This window comes from Suricata suricatta, chromosome 8 (genome assembly GCF_006229205.1).
Source record: "Suricata suricatta isolate VVHF042 chromosome 8, meerkat_22Aug2017_6uvM2_HiC, whole genome shotgun sequence".
Lineage (NCBI taxonomy): Eukaryota > Metazoa > Chordata > Mammalia > Carnivora > Herpestidae > Suricata > Suricata suricatta.
In genome coordinates, this window is record NC_043707.1 from 24,980,688 (window position 1) to 25,003,014 (window position 22,327).

Consider the following 22,327-nt stretch of genomic DNA (forward strand, 5'->3'; position numbering starts at 1 on the left):
ATGACTTGAAAAGCAAGATCTTTCTCTTCCTTCTAAGAGACAGACGCAAATCAAATGTCAATGTCGTTTGTTTCACTCTGGAATACCAGAGTTCACAGAGGCATCTTTCCCAGTGATCACGCATGCTCGTCAAGAGGACCTGCTCCCCAGTTTCTCAAGGGAACTTTGCCCTGTCTAGGAAAGGCATCCAGAAAGCAGAAAGGTGGACCATGCCACATCTCACTGCAGTAAAAAGCGCAGGACCAAAGAGAAGAAACATATGAAAGCCCTGCTCCCGAATCCATCTTCCTCCGAGGTAGGGACGGCAGTGTCATTGTGTCTTCTGCATTATCACCAAGTGTTCTAAGAAATGCTTAAGTAAACATCGCTGCCCTTCGCTGCATCAGACTAACTGGAAGCGGTTCACAGACATTAAGCTAACTCTAAAATTTAACCGGCAGACAAGAACAAGGGATTACGCTCAGTAATTACTCATTAGCAGGGGTGGAAATGGAACAAGAGGACCTAATTTAGGGACTGCACAGATCTACTATTAAATGATTTCTGCAGTAATTCTGCTCCATCTTTTCCAAACCATCACCATTCTTGAATGTCATCCCTAACAATACCCTTATCTGTGCTTCTGTGCTTTGAATTTACCGCAACAACAAAAAGCCTACTTCCGGCGCCCACAGTCCCTACCATGTAGTGGATAAAGGATTCAGGACATTTTTCCCCAGGAATTTTATTTAAGAAATCACAACTTCTAGGATTCCCCTCACAGCAGACGTTAACGCAGGTGGAAAAAGAGCTCAAGCTTAGGCACAAGCTTGCCTATAAGGAGAAGGGGGGCGGGGGGGGAAGCATGAAAGAAAGAAAAGCAATCAGAAGCTGTACAACTAACAATTAAGCTGGAGTTGTTAACAGCCTGATTTGCATACATATGAAGAACTCTGCTAATGAACTGCAATCTACATATTCAATCAGTAAGATGGCCTGGAAAGGCCTATTTCAACACCAAGAGAGACACTTTCTTGCCCAGATGTAGTTTTCTGTGTGATTGGATAATTGTGAGTGAGGGAAATAGTCTAATTTATTAAATGACCTAGCAGTCTGTTTGGGGAGGCACTGGAGATGTGGGACAGCGCGGAGGGGACAGGCCAGGGCCCAGGGAATGGCAGACTGGGGAAGGGGTTGAAAAACCACTGTCCTTTCATCCCAAGAGAAGGGGGTCTCCAGGGCCGCCACGGAACTCCCGGGCACGGATAACCTGGCCTGTAAGCCCCATTCTCAGGTGTACCTCCTTCCACCCCCAACGCTTTTAAACGTCTTTTCTTGCTTCTAGTTTTGCGGCAATGTGCCTCTGGAAATGTGAAACGTGCTCATCTTGGGAGACTCTGGCCCCGAACTGGTGTTTTCTCTTAGACGTGAGATCGAGAAAAAAATAAAAAAAAAAAAAGAAGGAAAACCAAAAACCACACACAGCAACACTTCCTACTTTAAAAAATCTGAGAATGGCTACTAACACAACTTCATTTCACTTTTGTATGAAAATAAAGAGGGGGCTAAAGTCGCATAAGGGCAGAGTGCTCGGAGAACTACTCCGTAATAGTGACCTGCAGAGAGAAGTGGAGCCCAAATAGAGTCACACTGACTCGGTAGAAAAGAATGGAGTTATTGTAAAGGACAAAAGGTTAATTTCACACTAGGCTGCTGGTCTTGACCTTGGTTAAGCATGACCGTGCCTGAGGGAGGACTGAGGCAGGTAGAGCCAGAAAAGGGGAGGCGGCTGCCCTCCGCCCGCAGACAGACGGGGCTCAGGAGCAAAATGAGGGGGGACAGGCAGAAGCGTCTCCCCCACACACAACCGGAAGGATGCAGTTTTCATTTGGAATTGTTTTCTTCCTTCCTCTTAAAATCAGTAAAGGCTCAGCTCTGCCTCTCTGCTAACATGTATCTCAAGGACAACCTGGTGCACACGCATCTGACATTTCATACATTTCCTGATCAGAAGCTTATGTCCACAATACTGGCGATAAAAAAAAATATATGTGTATATACATATTCTGTATATCTTAAAGATTATAGGAAATCCCAGCTCAACTGAGATTACGTGGGTGATACAGACTGAAAATTAAATTCGGGCTGAGATTTAAAACTCAATGGGGTTGCAAAAAAAAAAAAAAAACACTGTCACTGTAATCCTAGTGGTCACTTTGGATTGGAAAAAGTCATCACTGGCGGGAGAGGGGATGTAGAACCCACTCACGCACCCAGCCTGGGGCTCTGCATGTGAAGATGCTCGCCTGTTTGCGCGGTAAGGTTTCTTACCTTCGGCTGAAATGCTCCTTGGAGTGAACCAAAAGGACCAGTGGGTGGAATCATAGGGGGGATGCCCGATACTGCAGGAGGGTAGGAATGGAAGAGCTGTGGCCAAAGACGGAGAGGGGGAGAAACAGACTTTAGTAGGAGGCAAATGATATATTCCAATTCCCTTCCCATAGAACGACATCGACATTAGCAAGCCAGATAATCTTAGTTTGATGCTATTAGTCGAGAAGCCAGGATGAAATGATCACACAGATGTGCCATGAATGTTTAACTTAAAAAGTTAAAAGTAGTTCAGAATCAATCAGCCAACAAATGATGCCCCAGATGAGGACATCATTAGAAAGGGAGCTTTTCTAATTATTAATTGTTAAATCGGATAGAAGACCTAAATGGTTCGAGATTTTAATGTGCATCAAAAACAGGAGGGGTGCTGAGCCAAATAAGATGCCCGGAAAATTACAAGTTAATTAGAAAAAGGTGGGGGGGGGGGGGGAGAAGAACAAAAAAAAGAAAAATTAAGAAAAAAGGAAGAAAAAGAAGCATCTTTTTATGAGTTCCAGGATTTTATACCATTAAAACTCAATTAGTACTTTTAGATTTTTAATAGTTCGAGGAAATGAGAAAATATTCACAATCCTTGCTTCATTAGGTTGCTCCGGAAGTGGCAGTTTCAGAGGACAATGTAATTGTCTCAGCTCAAACGATGATAAATATTTGGGGGGGGGAACCAAATGACTAATGTGCACTTATAAGGGAGCTACTTTTTCTAGAAGGTGGACAAGCTCCCTTGGGGGTCCTCAAACCCAGCCCTTGCTGTGTCTGACCATTCAGGGCAGGGAGAAGAATGATTCTGAATTAAGAACATGAATTTTCTGGAATAAAGAGTATATACAGAGGACACAACGGAGGAAAGGAATATACAGCGACACTGAACACAGGCACACGCATCTTTTCCTCCTTCTAGAAACTGTGTATTTCTGAGATCCTACTGCTCCGGTTCCATTTACTTTGATCAAATCACCGTATGGACATTTAAGTAATGTCCCACCTTTCGGGTTGTGTAAAATGTTAAAAACCCAATAATAATTCAAAGCGTTTCCGAATGATGCCTTTCTGTTAGCTATTTCTAGGTAATGGCTGAAATGCCCGTTTTGCGATCCTGTTTTCAGGGCACGTACTGTTCTGTTGGTCTTTATTTCATTTTGCTCCCTTCAATGATGCAGCAAAGTTTTCAGACTAATTGATATTGAACTAAATCCACTTAAACAGTGATTGCAAGCCAAGGGCCCTCATTTAAAACTACTTTTAAGTCTAAAATTGTGTTTTAGATACTTGAGTGCATTGCATCTTAATTCCCCTTACAACGTCCTAATCCCCAAAGCAGGAGAGACTAAGTACTTCATATATTATCCACTATGACTAATAAAATGAATAACTCTCCCCCAGTATACTGTATGAAGCGGGGTAATTAAATATATACCACACTAAAACACACTCAAATCTCTATTACTCTGCCTCTAGGTGGGTATATTTCCTTTAATGTTTTCAATAATAAATTAGATATTTTCACCATTTTCCTTCTGCTATTATTATAGTCCATGACTGACCCTGTTAGAAAATAACAGGACTACCCACCCTCCTTGATGAAACATATGCAGTACATAAGTAATAAAACAGAAACCTGCCGGACGTTTGGGCCTCTGGGCTTACTCTCTGTCGTAAATCTAAGGACCCTCTGTGGAATACGCAGGTGGGAAGGCACTGCACTTTGTCCTAGGAAGTGAATCTGAGCTCCTGGTTGAGCACGTTGAACTTTCTCCAGGAAGGACTTCCTTAAGTGAGACCTTAATTTAAATTCACAAATACAGACAAAGGGCAGGAATGTGATGATCCTTAAGGACGGGGCACCGCTCACGGGACAGCGCCACAGAGGAAGCCCAGGGATCTGCTGGAGTTTGCATGTTTGAAATAATGCTTTTGTATCACAGTGCGGTGAGCAGAAAGTGCCAGAATGATGCAGGGCTCCGGCATGCGGATGTATCTTCTGCATCTCTTCTTGAGGAGGCTTCCTTGTGTTAGGTCTGCCTGCCTCTAGGGTATCATGTCTCTACTGACGCTTAATTGATTTCGAGTATTTTGTAGTTCTGACTTGTCAGCTACACTCTGGACTAAGCCGGTGTCAGATGATCTGGTTCCGAGTATGAATGAGCTCCCAGGCTTCACTGGTCTACTGAGGAGCCCTTCTTTTTGAGCAAGCATAGTGGAGGATGGTGGCCCAGCATGGCTACAAGCAATGACACATCTTCTTTCTTTCTGGTGTCTTTTAAAAAATAGAAATAAACCACCGAGCAAAGAAACTTGCAAAATTTCAGGTAAAAAGGATGCAGTATTCACTCCATAATCAAAACATCATGGTAAGATACACAAGGTGTTTGTCTCGGAAAATAAATAAATAAAGCCCTTGTCTTATGTCTCCACTGAAGGTAGTAGAATAGGCTGGTGCCAATTTTAAGTTCTAGAACCGTACTCTTTAATGTGGCATAAAATTTAAAAAAAAATTTTTTTTGTTCTATAGAGAATGAGGCCAAAGGGGAAAAAATCATATTTTTCAATTGCAAGACCCTCCATTTAAATGATAGGTTTGGTTTCGGTTGTAACAAGCCTAGGAGAACAGGCCCAGCCATGGGTGGGGGGGGGGGGGGGGGGGGGGGGGGGGGGGGGGGGGGGGGGGGCGCGGATGGAGGTCTACGTTTAGTCAGGAAGAAATGAGTTTTTGGAAGGCTTAGGAGTCAAAAAAGATGAACCCCATTTTGTTGGAAGAAATAACTCAAGTTGAATTCTGGGAAATCTGTGTTAAGGACGTTTTGGTCAATTCCCGAAATCCTGTGATTCGGGGTATCCTGCAGCCACGGTGATTCAAGCGCAGACCCCCCCACTTTGAGGACGGTCGCCAGGCTTGCTGTGAGGTCCACCTGTGCTTTCAGGTGTTAGGCTACTGATCTTTTGACTGGGAAGAGGATACTGCACCTTTACCAGAAGCAAACGTCACAAAAGCAAGCATCCAAGGTGACGAGGCGTAATGGGAATTCTCGCAAAGATGATTAAGGCTGCTAGTCATTTACTGATCTGTGGCGCGAGCACAAAAATGGAAAAGCGGTTACATCGAATGCGTAGCATGGTAACAAGACTCACACTGTGCCGGTAGAATGGGTCAACTTTTGTAGGGTATTTGTCAAACTGTAAAGGGATCAAAGCAAAAGCTAGTTACTTCAAGAGTCTACATTGCTGTTCACGGCTTCGGCGGAGGCAGCCCTGAGCGATCTCCTCTGCCCTTAGTTAGGCTGTCAACAGATTCTATGACCTCGTTGGACGCAAGAAATCCTTCTCGACTCCTGAGTCCCTCCGACAAGACATGGAAAAGCCAGAGTGAGAACCCGCACGGTACGTGTCGGTCCTGGCCACACCGGAGAGTCTTTCTTTCTAGGCTACGTTTAGAGACTGGCATAAACCAGAACTTGAAACTGGAGAAAAGGGGCAATTATTCAGATAAATCAGAGAGAAGCAAGCACGTGGTCTGATTTATCCAGAGTTCCCTCCGTTTCCATCTTCCTATTGGCTTCCTATTTCGGCCACCTGCTGCTGAAACATATCAGACCCAAACATGAAGGAATCTGGGTGAGGTCTTACAACTTTTCTTTCGAGCAGAAAAGAGTATCCCACTGCTTCCGCTAAATACCATCGATGTCCTGGTGCTACAGCCCTCCTTAGATTTTATTTGTGTAACAGCTCACTCAGGCTGCCATAAACTCTCTCCTCAAATAATAAGCCCTTAAAAATATAACTGTTGAGAAGCATAACTCATCCAGAAAAAGATACAGGATTTACTATAGGAAAATATTTTGGTACCAAGGCTTCATTTAATACTCTCCTAAATAAAATTTATAAAAGAAACTTTAAAATCCAGATTTTAAAACATTAAGTTGAACAAAATAGAGAGGGGCAGAGAGGAGAGGATGTAACGCCTGGGGAAGAGCGCACCTCTTAAAATCATGGAATTCAAATCTGTTCTCACCACGCCGACGCTAACTGCCTTCAACTCAAATATGTCATCCTTAAATATTAAAACTTAAGTCAGTAAAGCACACTAATACCCACTGTGGCAGACGGGGTTCTATCTTAGAATACTGAGCACCCTAATATGGCACTACTCATTACAGTTTGTAAGTGTAATAAAACAAAATCCCAAGTGGTTCGTCCAGCATGTGCTAGTCCCGGGTCAAGACTGAGACCATGTCCTTGGCCGTGGCAGCTCTTAGCACAGGGCCAACTTCGGCCCCTGTGGGCGCATCGTTCCCTGACCACTTGCTGACAGAGCAGGATACCAGACCGGGCCCCGTCTTATTAAATACAAGAAATATAACCCCCCCTCAATAAAGAGCAGAGACAATCTAGAGCTTCTGACGGCTCTCTCCTCCTGATGGCCAGTATTCTATGGGCATCCGTTCGCTATTAGTACTTAGTGAGAAACACCGACAGATACATTTTTATATCTGGTAGCAAGCCAGATATAAAAGATGCTCAAAAAAGACCCAGTGACCCTTGCAGAAGTTAATTACTGACACTGGATGGGACGATTTGGAGGGCATCTAGAATACCCTCCCCCCACCCATGCACACACACACACAGTGCTGGACAGAACTTTCTAGAAAGAGGTTCCTACCTTGGGCCCTGGGTTAGTGCTGCCCGGAGCAGGGCACACTCCCTTCTCTCCAGCAGGGATGGCCAAGGCCAAAGGAAGCCCCTACATGGCCAGCCCCCACCCCCATCCAGTCTCCTGCGCCCCGACAGCCCGTTCCACCCCAGCGTGCTGCATAAAAAAAGAGTCGTGCTCTACTTATCCTCACATTTCTGCCTGGGGTACGCACCATGGGAGGTGCTGGCGTCGGCATGATGGCGGTGGGTGGGATGGCGTGGGGGAACGGTGTGAAGGTGTGCTGATGCGTGTGCTGGTGCGTGTGCTGGTGCTGGTGCTGGTGCTGGTGGAACTCGGTCCGCAGGTAGGGCGGAGGGCCCAGGGAAGCCCCACGGTCAGCACTCTGAGACGCCAGAAAACGTGTGTTCAGTTCCTGTCGCAAGATGTCTTGCTCTGGAAGAGAAGGAAAGGGAGAGGGTGACGCTTCTTCTCCCCTTAGTGGTATCCTTTGGATCAGGACATCCGAGTCCTTGACCAGAGAGGGAGGCAGGGCCGAGGGCACCCTTGAGGGCCTCTGTGCCCCCAGATGGAAGGGGACGACCCACCGGAGGATTCTGATGCCCAGTCACAATTGAAGTATGTTCTTCTAGTCTCTAGGTTTTCGGGGACAGGCTCTAGGCCAAACACCCAGAGCTCTGGGACCACCAGCTCAGGGAGCCTGGGCATGGGGGTCACCCATCTGGGTCTCAGCTTCCTCATCTACCACAGGGGGACAATAGTAATTCCTTGACGGTTCAAGGAATTAACATAGTTGAGTGCACACTGAGCTATGTGAACCTGGCCGTGTTCTTGTGCCTTCGTCTTGGGGAATGTCTGCAGCAGTGGAACAGCATGGCTATGGTGGACGGACCTTGGGATACCAGCCTGGTCAACACAGATGAGGAGAAAGGAAGCCGATATCTAACACTGTATTTTGTTAATACTTAGAACTCTGGGATACCCTGGCACGAAAAGTACATCTTCCCCTCCCAAGCATGTAGGAGGCGGCCCTCCTCCTTGAAAACAAACCTCTTCAACCAGGATGGAATTTAAGAGACTGGAATAGAAGAGTCGTGGGCCTGGGGAAGTTTCTGTGCCTCTAACGGGATGACCAGGCATGTATAATCTGTGTTTTACCACACTGTGCGTGACCTTAGTTGAACTTCCAACCAACTGGCTTCCCTCTGGCTGTGTCCAAGCCTCCCGGGGCGTACTAGGTCGGCAGGGTGGTGGTGCATATTTCTGCCAAACCTCAGCCCGTGAAGGACTGCAGGAGGGTTACAAGAGTCCATATAATAAAGCAGAAACGGGTCAGTCGATAAAACCCGGCCTGAAAGGACAGCACAGGCAGCGGTGAGGCCCCGAGCGTGGGAGACGGGGGTGTAGGTGGGTGAGGTCGGCGTTCTCTCCTACCTGAGTAAGTGCTTCCGGCCGGGTGTCCAGGGACCTGCAGACTCCCTGAAGTCAGAGGTGGTGGCGGAGGCAAAGCCGTGGGAGGGGCGAACATATTGGGGTGATGTGAGTGTGCGGGGGGCTGGAGGGTGGGCGTGAAGCTGTGCAGGGGGCTGTGGTTGGGCAGTGAGAGGGGGAACGGGGAGGCTGAGGGGTGGTGGGAGATGTGAGGCGGGGCGGGCTGAGTCTTTGCTGGGGTGCTGCTTCTGCTACTGCTGTCGAGTGACCAAAAAAGAAAAAAAAAGGAAGAAAGGAAAAAAGATGTAAGCAATTTATCTTCTTTAAAAAAAAAAAATTCCTATTGCCCTGCCCAAAGCCATGCAATGCTTTCTCTCGCTCCTTCTTTACAGACCCTCCCTCATGCCCACAGGAGCCTCTGCTAAAATCACTACTGCAGGGAGGCCTGGGTGGCTCAGTGGGTTCAGTGTCTGATGCTTGCTTTTGGCTCAGGTCATGATCTCACGGTTCATGGATCGAGCCCCGCACTGGGCTCTGCACTGATGGCGGGAGCCTGCTTGCGATTCTCTCTCTTCTCTCTCTCTCTCTCTCTCTCTGACTCTCCACTCCTTGTGCTCTCCCCCTCTCTCTCACCAGCGCACACCTGCTGACTTGACGGTGGCCAGAAACTCAAGTCCGCTCCCCTCTGCGGCCAGATTCTCATCTCTGCCCCTAGAAACCCTGTGCCTTCTGCCCATCCTCCACTAGCCACATCTCCTCCAATTTATGAAGATGGAGAACAATGGCCTGAGGTCACCCTGTCTGACGGCTCCCCCTTTGATGACGAAGCACAGATAGGAGGTGAATCCGGGAGCCCCGCATCCCCGCTTTGGGTCTGGAGGGCCACAGAAAGGAACTTGGGGGCCGAACAGGGGCCTGGCCCCGGCGAAGGCAGCTTCCTTCCCCAGTCCCAGAACCCACCTGGGTCATGTCACAAGGAAAGCAAAGCCCCACCAGGTGAGAATTACAACCCCTGGGGGCAAGTGAGGGTGGGCAACACTTGGCCATCCACAGAGTTTCTGTCTCCCTTTCCTTGGCGGTTCCTCCTCTGTGCTACCCTGAAAACTCTCCTTTGTAGTTTGGCAAAGACAAGGCAGGAGAGCCTGGATCTCCACACGGGAGCTTCTCTTTCTGCAGCCCAGCTCGCTTCTCCTACGCCTCTCTGACCCACCTGGGAAGAAGTACATCGTAACGAAAAAGCCTCAAGCGGAGGACCCCCTGGTCCCCATCTTCCTGACGCTGGAGTCGCAGCTCGTCCTCTGGTGGGGGCAAATCTCTCTACAAGAATCTCCTAACACTGGGGGCGCCTGGGTGGCTCAGTCAGTTAAGCGTCCGACTTCAGCTCAGGTCATGATCTCATGGTTTGTGGGTTCGAGCCTCACATTGGGCTCTGTGCTGACAGCTCAGAGCCTGGAGCCTGTCTTCAGATTCTGTGTCTCCTTCTCTTTCTGCACCCCCCACCCCTGCCTGTGCTCTGTCTTCCTCTCTCTCTCAAAAATAAATGCTAAAAAAAAAACTTAAAAACAGAAGTCTCGTAACACTGGATGCTGGTAGTTTTCCACTCACAGCCCCTCCCCAGGAAAGGGTGGGGAGTGCCCCTCTCTGCTGTGTCTTATGCACCCCTCCCTGTCCTGCCTTTGCCCCATGCTCAGAAGTCTCTGCAGCTGTTTTAACTCTTCCCATCGTCCTCACTCCCCGACCTGGCCCCGCCTGCCTTCTGCCAAGAGACCCGAGCCTCACGGGGCCCTCTCCCCCATCCCCTGGTCTCTACCTCCCGGAGAGAACACTGACAGTCTTTGCGACAAGAAACACCAATGTCCTCGGGAACCCCTTCCCCACTCCCGCCTGCAGGTCCCAAGGAAGATGGCAAAAGTCAGGCCAATAAAAAAAGCAGGTTGGCTCACCTTAAGCTGTTGAGACTTAAGCTACTGCTGTTGTAGGCTGACAGTGGCTGGGAGAGGCTCTGGGCCGAGGGGTGAGCCTGCACCGGCGGGAGGCTCGGATGGAGAAGCTGGGCGGGGGACTGCGGCCTCGGCGGCCGCTGCACCGGAGGCTGGGGGGCCGGCTGAAGCTGGGCCTCTGGGGGCACCTGGGGCGGCTGTGTGCTTGGACGTGGGGGCTGAGGCGGGGCCTCCGGGCGCCGTGCCGAGTCAGGGTCTGGAGAAGGAGCTCGGGGCTGGGGCTCGGCCTGCGGCTGGGGTGGCGGCAGAGGGACCTGGGGGCAGGGGTCTTTAAGCACCACGGGCTCAAAGATCGGCTCTTTGCAACAGTCCTGGCTCTTCTCCTGGCTTCTCTCTAGACCCGATATCTTGGGGACAATCGGCCCTGCATCCTGGCTGTCATGTTCGGGTAGTGTGCCAACACCTAACTCCGGATCTGTGCGAGGGGGGGAGAGCAAAGACAAAACCACAGGTAATGACACGTGAGTGGGGAACGAGGGGCAGAAAGCAAAGTTCAAGCCCGGATCCCGGATCGCAAGGTCTCAACAACACGGGATGGCCTGGGGCCGCCTCCTGGCTTCCTGGCCTCGCTCTACGTGTGGGGGATACAAGCACGCTGCAGACAGGGCAAGACGGGCCGGCCAGAAGAGGCTGCGTCCAGAAAGCAGCCTAGGCCACCAGAGTCTGAATGAATGTTTTCCTTCATCTTGAGAAAGGCTTTTATGGAGCAAAATTAAGAAACAATAGCCGGCAAGTTGATTTTTCCCTTTAAAAACCCATACAGTTCTTGAATATACAAGGGAGCGGTGTTTTCAAACAGCAAGTGAAGCAAATGTTATTTAACCACACACAGATGTTCCTTCTTGGCCTTGCGTCTTCCCCCTTCCCATTCTGACTGATGAGACACACTTGACATTTACAGAAATAATTTTTTGTTTGGCAAGTGCTAAACTGGTCAAACGGCGGCCCGCCTCATGTTCACCAAGTGATCCCAGCAACGTCTGAGATCCAAGGTGCAAGCATGAATTCAAATCAATTCACAGTCGGCTGTACAAGGCCGGGTCTGGTAAAGGGTCTCCCACAGCCCCGGCCCCTGGAAGGGTGCAGTGCAGAACGATGAGGCAAAGTCTGGATGTGAAATCCCACCACCATGAAAGAAATGGAGCCAAGTACACGATCCTGTTATGAATTTAAAAGATACACTTCTCTCCGAAGCCCCGAACATCTATGCCACGTCTCAGAGTATTTGATCACCCCATTAGCCAAACCCCACAAAACACTCCAACAGAAGAAAGACAAATATGGCAGTAAATGGAAAGAAATGTCCCTGTTGATGAGTTTTTCTTTTGTATACATCAGGGTGGGGGGCGGGGAATGACCCTTCTCACTATTTTGGGCTAAAAAAGCTATCTTTTTTTTTTTTATCACACAGCTCAGACATAGGGAGAGAATGGGTCACGATGGTCTCCGAAAGGAGGATGTGGTCCAGGTCTTCTGAAATAAACTACTTGGGGCATCGGCTTTCTCTTCTGGCCCCGTTGGATCTAGAGTGAAAACCACCCGGTATTCCCAGCGTTCCTATCAATTTCTGTTGGTGTCCTCTTGGGTACACACACTTGCCATTGTTCCTCCCCTGGAATTTGCGTCAAAGTGATCCAAGGTTTTCAACATTCTTTTGGTAAAAAAGAGATCAAACCTGTGACATGCACAAAAGCAGAAACAAACTGGGTTTATAAACAAAGCACATTCGGGTGCTACCATGACCCTGGCTATCTTTACAAGCGCACGGGGAGCACGCAAAGGAAGTCCCTTCCTGGCCTGCTCCCGCTGCCAAAGGATAAGGCCTCCAGTAAGACCCCGGTGAGAGTAACTAGACTCCCGGCATCCCACTCACATATATTTCCACCCAGTGCCGTCCTTCAGAGCCTTTCTGGGAAGACTTCTGACAACGATAAGCTGAAGTTTTATGAATTCCCAAAACCTTAGTTTCTAACTTGAGGGCTGAGAGAGAACATCGAGATTCTCGAGGTCGACAGGCCCCATTCAGCCAGACCTCGTAAGTCACGAGAGACCGCAGACATTCACACCTAGGGGCCCTGGTTCGGCTCCGCTTTCAATGTTTCTTTCTATCATTTCTCCAAGACTTTCCATAGCAAGCAATTACACGAGCTCACTGAAACACACAGGCTTCCTATAACGCGAGCTGGTTAGTTAGGTCCGGGGCTGAAGCACCACCACCCCGGACATCCGAACGGCACACGATATGAGAGATTTTCCTCGGTGAGAAGTTCTGGGTGCGTACGCAGGGATTCTTCCCGCTCTGACACTCAGACGGCCAACTTAGAATCATGATGCTCGCTACAACAACAGGAACACATCTCTCTCCTTCCGAAGCGCTTTGTTCTCTACTGATTGGGATGGGGAAGAAGAAATATGTAAATATTTTCATCTCATTGCATTAAAATTCAAATTCATGTTCTCCCTCCCCAAATCAGTGTCCAAAGTTTCTCTCTGACATAAAGGAAAGCTTCATTTTTCTTTTTTTTTTTTGTTATGTTTTTTATTTATTTTTGAGAGACAGAGAGAGAGCATGAGCAGGGAAGGGCCAGAGAGAGAGGGAGATACAGAATCTGAAGCAGGCTCCAGGCTCTGAGCTAGCAGTCAGCACAGAGCCCGACGTGGGGCTCGAACCCACAAACCGTGAGATCTGACCTGAGCTGAAGCGAGACGCTTAACCGACTGAGCCACCCAGATGCCCCGAAAGTTTCATTTTTCAAGGGACACCACCCAGAGGATATATCATTTTGATCTCCTTATGCCGGTAGGGAAGCACATTAGAAACACACAGATAAGTGCTTTGTCTATCTAGCTTGACTCTATTTATCCCCTCGTTCTTTATTTAATGGGCCTCTAGAATGTGGACAACACAGCCAAGTTGGCGGGAGGCACAGTGCAGGCTTGGGCTTGCTTCCCAAGGCTCTGTACAGGCAAACGGGGTTGTAGGTCATGTCTCCTCTGTGCCCCGTTGTCACTGCTGGTTAGCACCACCCTAGACACAGCGAGAACTAGGGGAGCAGGGAGCAGACTGTTCGCTATCCCAGATGACCAAGAACTCTCTAGTGAGCCCAGTGAATCTCTATGGGGCTGTCTGTGATGAATGACTCAGAGAACCCAGAATTGGGGCACGAGACTGGAATCTGGAAAACCACGCACTTTAATTAAGGTGCATATGAATGACCTGAACGCTTGATTTTAAATGCCGATTTGGACTCAGGAATTCTGGGGTGGGGCTCCGGAGTCTCCCTTTCTGAATATTTCCCAGGTGATACTCCTGAGGCCTGGCCCTTCCTGGGAGTAGCACAGATCTTAGTATCCAGTCCTTTCCGATTAGATGGGGAATAAGCCTAGAGAAGGTATGGAATGTGTTTGCAGGAGCTCACATCGCTGTTTAATAAATCAGATGACTTTTGTTTTAGTCCTAACTCTTGCAGCCATTAATTGCTTTTTCCCTGATTTACCCTTTGCTGCCCCCTCAGAAGGAAAAATCCTAAAACAAAGCAGGTAATGGTAAAATCCAGGAGTTCGTTAAAATATTTGGTACAAGGAGACAGTGCAAAGCGTTAGGAAAGCTTCAAAGAGTTGCTGGAACACTTGGACCTCAGCTAAACTTGAAAGCGATCATCAATCTGTCGATGCCTTATTTATTGCTGCAACCGAGAAGCAAGGCAGTGGCAGGTTAGAGGCTGGAAAGAACTTTGGGGCTGAGACAGTTTTACGACTCCCCATTTACATGAGTCTCTTAAGGCACAGAAGAGGCGTCATGCATTTTTGTGGCTAATCGGTAATGCATTTCCTCTTCCTTTCAATTATTCAATAAATGTATCTTCCCAGTTAAGCTTTTCCATCCTGACAGTCAATTTGTCTTACTGTGCTTCTCCAAAATTGGCAAGAACGCATTAAAAACAAATAATTTTGTATTGCTTTGTGTGCTGTGAGTTTGCCAAGGGATGAAATTTGCTGAGGTTCAAAGAAATAAGAATGTGCAAATGGACTAGTCTTATTTATAAGTTTTACTCATTACAATTGGGGGTTTTAGAATCTCTCTTCTTGTGATTATAAAACTAACACATTATGCTTATAATAAAATACATGCAAATTAAAATTACACTGCAAGTGTACAGTAAAAAGGGTGAATTTGCTATATGTAAATTATATCTCAATAACCTTGATTCAGGAGTGCCTGGGTGGCTCAGTCAGGTAAGTGTCCGACTCCTGATTTCAGCTCAGGTCATAATCTTGTGGTTTTGTGAGTTCAAGCCCCACATCTGGCTCTATGCTGACAGTGGGGCCTGCCTGAGATTCTCTCTCTCGCTCGCTCTCTCTCTCTCTGCCCCTCCTCTGTTCACACTCTTTCTCAAAAATACATAATAAATAAAAAAACTTTTCACTCAAACACATTTTTAAAAAAAGATAATGGCAGAGTAGGAAAACTGCTCAATTTTGATACACATCTGATAGAAGCTCCTTGGGGAAAATGGGGCCTGCTTGTACTTTACTCGTAGAATATAAACCCATAACCTCTGTGGAGGGTCATCTGGCAACCCCTAGCCAAGAAACGAATAGAATTCTCTTGACTGTGGCTCAAAAGATGCCATGAAACAACATCACGGGTTGAATTACAAGTTTGGAAAGAAAGGAGATGAACTCATTCGGAGATGGGATACGTATAAATCTGTCCATCCGCAGAGTGGAAGGTGTTACAGCTTGAAAATGAGTGTGAGGAGCTCTGCACATCTAACATACGGCACAGGGCTAGCTTCTGTGGAAAATGGAAGACACAGAATATGCATTCATTTTTACTTTGTGCAGGAGGCAGCTCTAGAAGAGTACTTAAGACACCAGAGGCAGTGGTTTCCTGTGTGGGGGCTCAGGCAGGAAAACCAGACATTTAGGGAGCGGGAGGAGGGGGAGATATTTGACTCTATACATACACATATACATATAAATATACATACACATATGTATATATATATTTAAATTTTTGAGTTGTGTGATCATATTACCTAATAAAAAAATATTTTTTGAAAGTAGACTCCACACCCCACCCAGCACAAGCCCAATGTGGGTGGGGATTTGAACTCAAGACTCCGTGATCGGGGCGCCTGGGAGGCTCAGTCGGTTAAGCGGCCGGCTTCAGCTCGGGTCATGATCTCACAGTTCATGAGTTCAAGCCCCGCGTCGGGCTCTGTACTGACAGCTAGCTCAGAGCCTGGAGCCTGCTTCAGATTCTGTGTCTCCCTCTCTCTCTGACGCTCCCGTGCTCACACTATCTCTGTCTCTCAAAAATAAATAAAAATCATTAAAAAAATTTAAGACTCCATGATCAACACCCGAGCCAAGATCAAGAGTCAGACGCTCAACCAGCTGAGCCACCCAGGTGCCCCTTACCTATTAAAACTTTTAAAAGAAAATTGGTCATACATTACAAAACAGTCTGAGCATGAAAAAAAGAGCATAACAAACAAAACTGAGAATTTGAAGAGTGGTATGACCATAAACATGGAGAATATATTTTTATGTAAAATAAGAAAATATAATGCATGAGTTTATAATAATAAATTTGAAAATAAAGTGGATTTTATGAAAAGATGCCAACTAATAAAACAGACTCAAAAACAAGGAAATCTGATCATAAAAGTAAACTGGAAAATGACTCAATGGTTAACACCTTCTGTCAACCCAGAAATATGTACCAGGTATACTTGGTGTTATAGACAATGTGCACTGTACCTTTAAGAAACAAATTATTCCTGTCATTTAAATTGAAAACCAACAGAGGCACCTATATGGCTCGGTCAGTTTTAAGGGTCCGACTTTGGCTCAGGTCATGATTTCGTGGTTCATGGGTTTGAGCCCTGTGTCGGGCTCTGTGCTCACAGCTCACAGCCTGGAGCCTGTTTCGAATTCTGTGTCTCCCTCTCCCTCTGCCCTCCCTGGCTCACATTCTCTGTGTGTGTGTGTGTCTCTCTCTCTCTCAAAATAAATGAACATTACAATAATTTTTTAAATTGAAAACCAACAGCAATGAAAAAAAGGAAGAGGCAAAACTATTTACAAAATAATAATAGTGTAGCTAGAAAACATAATCAAATGAAAAAAATGTATGAGAACAAGAGAACTCAGTAAAAAATGCAAATAACTGCCCCACAAACATTGGTTTTTCTACAGACCAGCAATAGTGAATAGAAAATAAAATTTAAAAATGAGCCCCTTTACAATAACAAAAATCATGCAATACTTGGAAACAAACCTAACAAGAAACGGACCGGGCCCATAAAGCCTCACAAATATACCCTCCTAATTGCTTTCCGAACTTCTACGTTCCAGGGCATTTAGGATGAGGATGGCACAGCGAGACAAGTCGAAGCCGTGGCGCAGGGGGTTCTCCTTCGAGGACACCACCCCTCGTGAAGTTCTCAAACTCCGTGGGAGTGTGTTTGGCTGTCACAGTGGCTGGGCGGCCCTGGTGGCTCTTAGGAACATGAGAAGGACAACGCCACACATCTCAGTTAATGTTCTAAAATCCCACGGGCCACACGTGCAGCTGAAAAGTCTAGAACCTAACTCTGTGGTTGCATATGAACACAAAGTAATTTTTGTCTCATGTTAGTACACTGGAATTTCCAGGAACGCAACTACGGGATGCCCCTGCGTCTGTGACGTGATGTCTTGTCACGAACAATCGAAGAGTTAGGTGTTCACCACTTGGGAAAATCATGACACCAATGGTGTCATGGCATCTGATCTTGGCATCTGATTTACTAAGCCCCACGGCCCTGTGTGAGTCCGCCTGCGTAGCAGTCATATTTATACACTGTCCTATGTACAGATTCAAACACGAGACTGTTTCACGGTCTTTGAATGTAAATATTTACACACTCAAAATCATGTTATGTTATCAATTACTTGCTACTTGTTTCTCCGATCACTTGTCAATAGGGTTTTGTGTTCATCTTTAAATCATGTGTATAGATAAGCATTTGACTGTATATTTTGTTCCAGAAAGTAAAGAGTAAGAATGCAATATGAAATGTTTTTTATATTACACAAGGGGTGCCTGGGTGGCTCAGTTGGTTAAGCACCTGCTTCAGCTCAGGTCATGATCTCACGGTTCGTGGGTTTGAGCCCTGCATCGGGCTCTGTGCTGACAGCTCAGAGCCTGGAGCCTGCATCAGATTCTGTATCTCCCTCTCTTGCTGGCCCTCCCCCCAATCATACTCTGTTTCTGTCTCAATAATAAGTAAACATAAAAACATTTTTTAAAAAAAAGTATTGGGTGTGCTAGGGTTGAGGTTTGCTGTATTATGTCCCTGTGATGAATTAGTATGTTTCCAGACATCCAATAATTTTCAGCAAAAAGACGGTAGTTCCTTCAAGGGTTTGCTGTTTTTTCCACTGTGTAGAGCACAAAATAAATGATTGATGTTCCCAAAACTACTTTTGAAAATAACTTCATGGAAAATATTTCTGGACAAACTTACTTACTATCAAGTAAAATAAAGTGCACTGTCACAAGTATGGTCTCAAAACTAAAAATTTTCTGCGTGTGCAGAAAAAGGTTAAAGATATACATTGAAATGTTCAGTGCAATCCCATCATGCAGAAATAACCACAGAATTTCATTTTTAAAGTTTTGCATTTTTTTTTTACCTTTCCAAAACAAGCTTTCTATAGTAAATGTGCACTATTATTATAAAAGAAAAAAATGTATTACAGGTCCATGTATATGTAGATTTCTTGCTTATATAAATACAGTACAGGGGATGCCTAAGTGGCTCAGTTGGTTAAGCGTCCAACTTCAGTTCAGGTCATGATCTCACAGTTTGTGAGTTCAAGCCCCACGTCAGGCTCTGTGCTGACAGCTCAGAGCCTGGAGCCTGCTTCGGATTCTGTGTCTCCCTCTCTCTCTGCCCCTCCCCCACTCGTGCTCTGTCTCTGTCTCAAGAATAAATAAAAACATTAAAAAAAAAAAGAATAGAGTACAATTCTGTGGATGTATTTTGCTTTCCTTATAATGTGCTTAACATTTTCTTCCCTCTGGACTTTACTGCAAGAAGACAGTGTATAAATATCTCTTAAACAACTGTTTATGTTACTGAGGAGACTGTAGGCTGTGAGTCAAGTTGTGGGGGAGGCATAGGTCACAGTGCATTTTCGACTGTGTAGGAGGGGGTGTCAGGGCTCCGAACCCCTAGGTACCCCCTAGGTAATTCAAGGGTCAACTACGTATTTTTTAAGACATTTTTCATTTTTGAGAGAGAGAGAGAGAGAGAGAGAGCGAGCAAGTGAGCGTGAGCTGAGGAGGGGCAGTGAGAGAGGGAGACACAGCATCTGAAGTGGGCTCCTGGCTCTCAGCTGTCAGCACAGAGCCTGACATGGGGGGCTTGAACCCACAAACTGTGAGATCATGACCTGAGCCGAAGTCAGAGGCTTAACCGACCGAGACACCACCCAGGTGCCCCTCCACTGTGCAGATTTAAATGAGTTGCTTCATGGACAATCTCATTCCATCATCAAAGAAGTCAACTCAGAAAGTGACTTTATTCTAGTCAAACTGCTTTACCCACTAGACGGAATTTTTTAAAATAAGCTCTTTACCTGGAGGACAGATAAATATTTGCCTTTCAGAAATGGGGACAGGATATGGCCTTCTGTCTACGCTGCAACATTTCCAACTGGATCTAACTGGGTGTATTTGGACAGTGAGGAATTGGTGGATGCTGATGATTAAGGAGGAAGAAGAGAAGTGGAAGAATCCCGAAGGCACATCGCTGTGCTGCAGGCCTTTCCCTGCCTTTACACTTGATCAGGAAGCCCTATTAGGGGGTACTCACGACAAGGTCATTATTGCAGCAAACATGACCAAGCTTTAAAGTCGTCAAGAAAACTATGTGGGCACTAGCCATTAGGCAATGTGTCTGCCCATCTTTTCAAATGTCTGACTCATGGCATCTAGAAATGGGTGTGTCCTATTTTTACATTATTCTGTCTTCTAGTTAATGTCTCTATTTGTCCAACTGACAGAGCCACCAAGACCTCACCACGCAGATGGAGTGAAGACTGCATCCAAATAAGGTGCGGCGGGGGGAGGACCCAGATTTAAATTAAGGCAAAGTGGGAACATTAATAAATGTTGAAAATGTTCAACATCAGAAAGCCCGGGAACATATGGAAGGAACACCTTTCTGTGAATCAACACTGAATTATTTCAAGCGACGAGCCATATCCATTCCTTCAACACCTTCTGGTCTATTCTTTTAACTCAAAAAAAAAAAAAACCTCTTTAGCAAAGACTGCATATTTTGTATATACTTATTCAAACAAGAGGGTTGATGGGGGGGGTGCCCAGGGGAGAGGGGAAAATGGGTGATGGGCATTGAGGAGGGCACTTGTTGGGATGCGCACTCTGGGTGTTCTTTGTAAGCGATGAATCATGGAAATCTACCCCCCAAACCAAGAGCACACTGCATACGCTGTTAGCTACCGACAATGAATTATATAAATAAAGCAAAAACAAAAATTGCACTACGGAAGTATTTGGCAATACTATGAACTCTCCCCACGTTTTGGGTTCTGTCTCCAGAGCTCTGCACTGCAATGGTGTTCTGCAGAAAAGGTCTACCTCCTCTAATACACACATTTCTTTATTTTCCTACTCTCCGTCTTTTCTTCAAGTCATTAAACAGAGACCAGTTTGTTCCATTAGCAGATTCGATTACTCGAATGGATGGAAGGATGACATTCAGCCTCACAGCTCTTCTTCTCGGTCACTGAAACTGTACAAATAAATTGAGGGAAACCCGCTGTTTGTTCAAGGCAAATTAATTTTCAAACACTACAAGAGTGGGAGATCAGGGGATGGTGGGTGCTTGGCAGGGCTCAAAGAGATTCCATTTTGTGCTTGTCATTTTGTGTAAACATTAATTACCATCTGGGAGGCTAAGCTGTGGGCTGAAGTCTGTATCGTAACCCTCTGAGGGCCTCCAGGGTTCCTAGTAAAAGCAAAATCCCAAACAGGAAAAAATAGCCATTGTATCTGCCCAAACACCAGCAAGCCTACTGGGAGAGCGGTGTGGGGACCAGCAGGGTAGGGGATGCCACCGTCAGACAAGTTACGCTGGCTCTCGCCTAGGTTCCAAGATTAACCTGCGACCGGCATTCACGAAAAATCGACAGACTGCAGGTCAATGTACTCAAACCTACTTAAAGTTTATTCCTCGTAAGCCTCACGCCACGAAAAGCATCCACTCTTAAGTGTATGCCCGTGTTTCTTTCTGATGCCGTAAGGCCAAAAATCTGCATTCAAGGGGAGTAGCAACCTTGACCCTGCAGACTGTAGCTGGCCAGGATGGCTTCCGCCTACAGAATGATGTGGCCTTGAAGGTCAACCTGGACTTGCACTGGATTTCTTTTTTAGTCTCTTGGCAAGTCAGAGCAAAGGAGGGCTGTTTCTTCTCCAAGAGGGAGAGAAAAGTAGACTGTGCTCTATTGGGGGTAGCGATGGGATCATCAGAAAGTCTTGAAAAAACCCTAGAGTGTCAACGTCATATATATACTCGTTTTTTTTCACTTCATACAAGATAAAGACTAGGGTCACTTCGTGCGCCCAGCATTGTGCTTGGTCCAGAGGCTACAAAGACGAACAAGAGACGCTTTCAGACATCCGGGAGCTGGCCTAGCACAGGTACCGAGGGAGAAGCATGGAAGTGGTAGGAAACAGCCTTCGCGGTCAGCATTTGCTGAGGTTCTGAGAGGTTCAGAGAGAAGCTTAGCTAATCAGAGCTAATGAACACCTCTATGTATCTTATTGATTCGGAGTTACTGATGGTAGGGCACTTTTATCTACAACACGGTCCTGCTGTATGGGCCCCAAGGGCCCGTCTTAGGCCCAAAGGAACTGAACGGTGTTCTGGGCCATGTGCAGGCTGGATGGGCGAGACAGGGTATTAAAGGATAAAATCTCCAGTCACATCAGCACACTGGAGAAACTCCAAGTACTAGTTTCAGAGAAAGCCTGAGCTTCCGTGCTTTGGCCTCAAACAGAACCCCATTATTTTTCCTTGTGTCCTCCTGCCGGCCTCCATATTCATCAGCCAGACAAGACCACCTCCTGCTAACTCTCCATCCCCAGCGCCTCTCTGCCTCTGCCCTCCAGCGGCTGGGTCTCAGCCTCCTGGCCTGTCCTCATTAGCCCTGTCTGGCTGTGGACCAAGTGCCCACACACGACACTGGGCACGTTCACACACACAGGCACAGCCACTTTCAAAACCAGTGCCCACTGGGGCGCCCGGGGGGCTCAGTTGGCTGAGTGCCCAACTCTTTCAGCTCGGGTCGTGATCTCACGGTTCACGGGTTCGAGCTCCATTTAGGCTCCGCATGGCCAGCTCTCTCCCTTTCTCTGCCTCTCCCCAGACCACGCACACATATTCTCTTTCTCTCTCAAAGTAAATAATAAACTTCAATAAAAATACAAATAAAATAAGATTAAATGTTTTAAAAATGATGCAAAAACAATAACAAGAGAAACTAACAAGAGAAAGTTCCACAAGGACTTTCAACCCCAAGTCTGTATTCATGCAACACAGCCTGACTGTTCTCCAGACACAGCAAATCTAAGGAGCAAGGCTGTCACCCTAACAAAGGCCACAGCACACATTGCACAGACTCAAGGACAACAAGGAGCCCATTTGCTTATTTTGGAAGTTCTCCAAGAGGTGGGACCAAAGCACTGAAAATGAATTACGACTTCAGGTGTTTGGTTTGAAAAAGAATGTTCCTGGTACCTGATCATCCTACCTTTCACACAGAGACAATCAAGTGAGGCTGTGGGAGAGAA

General features: G+C 46.6%; 1 protein-coding gene across 1 annotated transcript in view; it reads right to left on the reverse strand.

Moving 5' to 3' along the window:
- AUTS2 (activator of transcription and developmental regulator AUTS2) overlaps positions 1–22,327 on the reverse strand; it is a 1,101,201-nt gene that overhangs the window by 16,943 nt on the left and 1,061,931 nt on the right. Inside the window, exons 8-12 of the mRNA XM_029946052.1 lie at positions 10,396–10,867; positions 8,456–8,709; positions 7,236–7,456; positions 5,503–5,547; positions 2,311–2,406 (exon numbers count right to left, since the gene is read on the reverse strand). Coding sequence (XP_029801912.1) covers positions 2,311–2,406; positions 5,503–5,547; positions 7,236–7,456; positions 8,456–8,709; positions 10,396–10,867 — 1,088 coding nt within the window. The remainder of the gene's footprint in view (positions 1–2,310; positions 2,407–5,502; positions 5,548–7,235; positions 7,457–8,455; positions 8,710–10,395; positions 10,868–22,327) is intronic.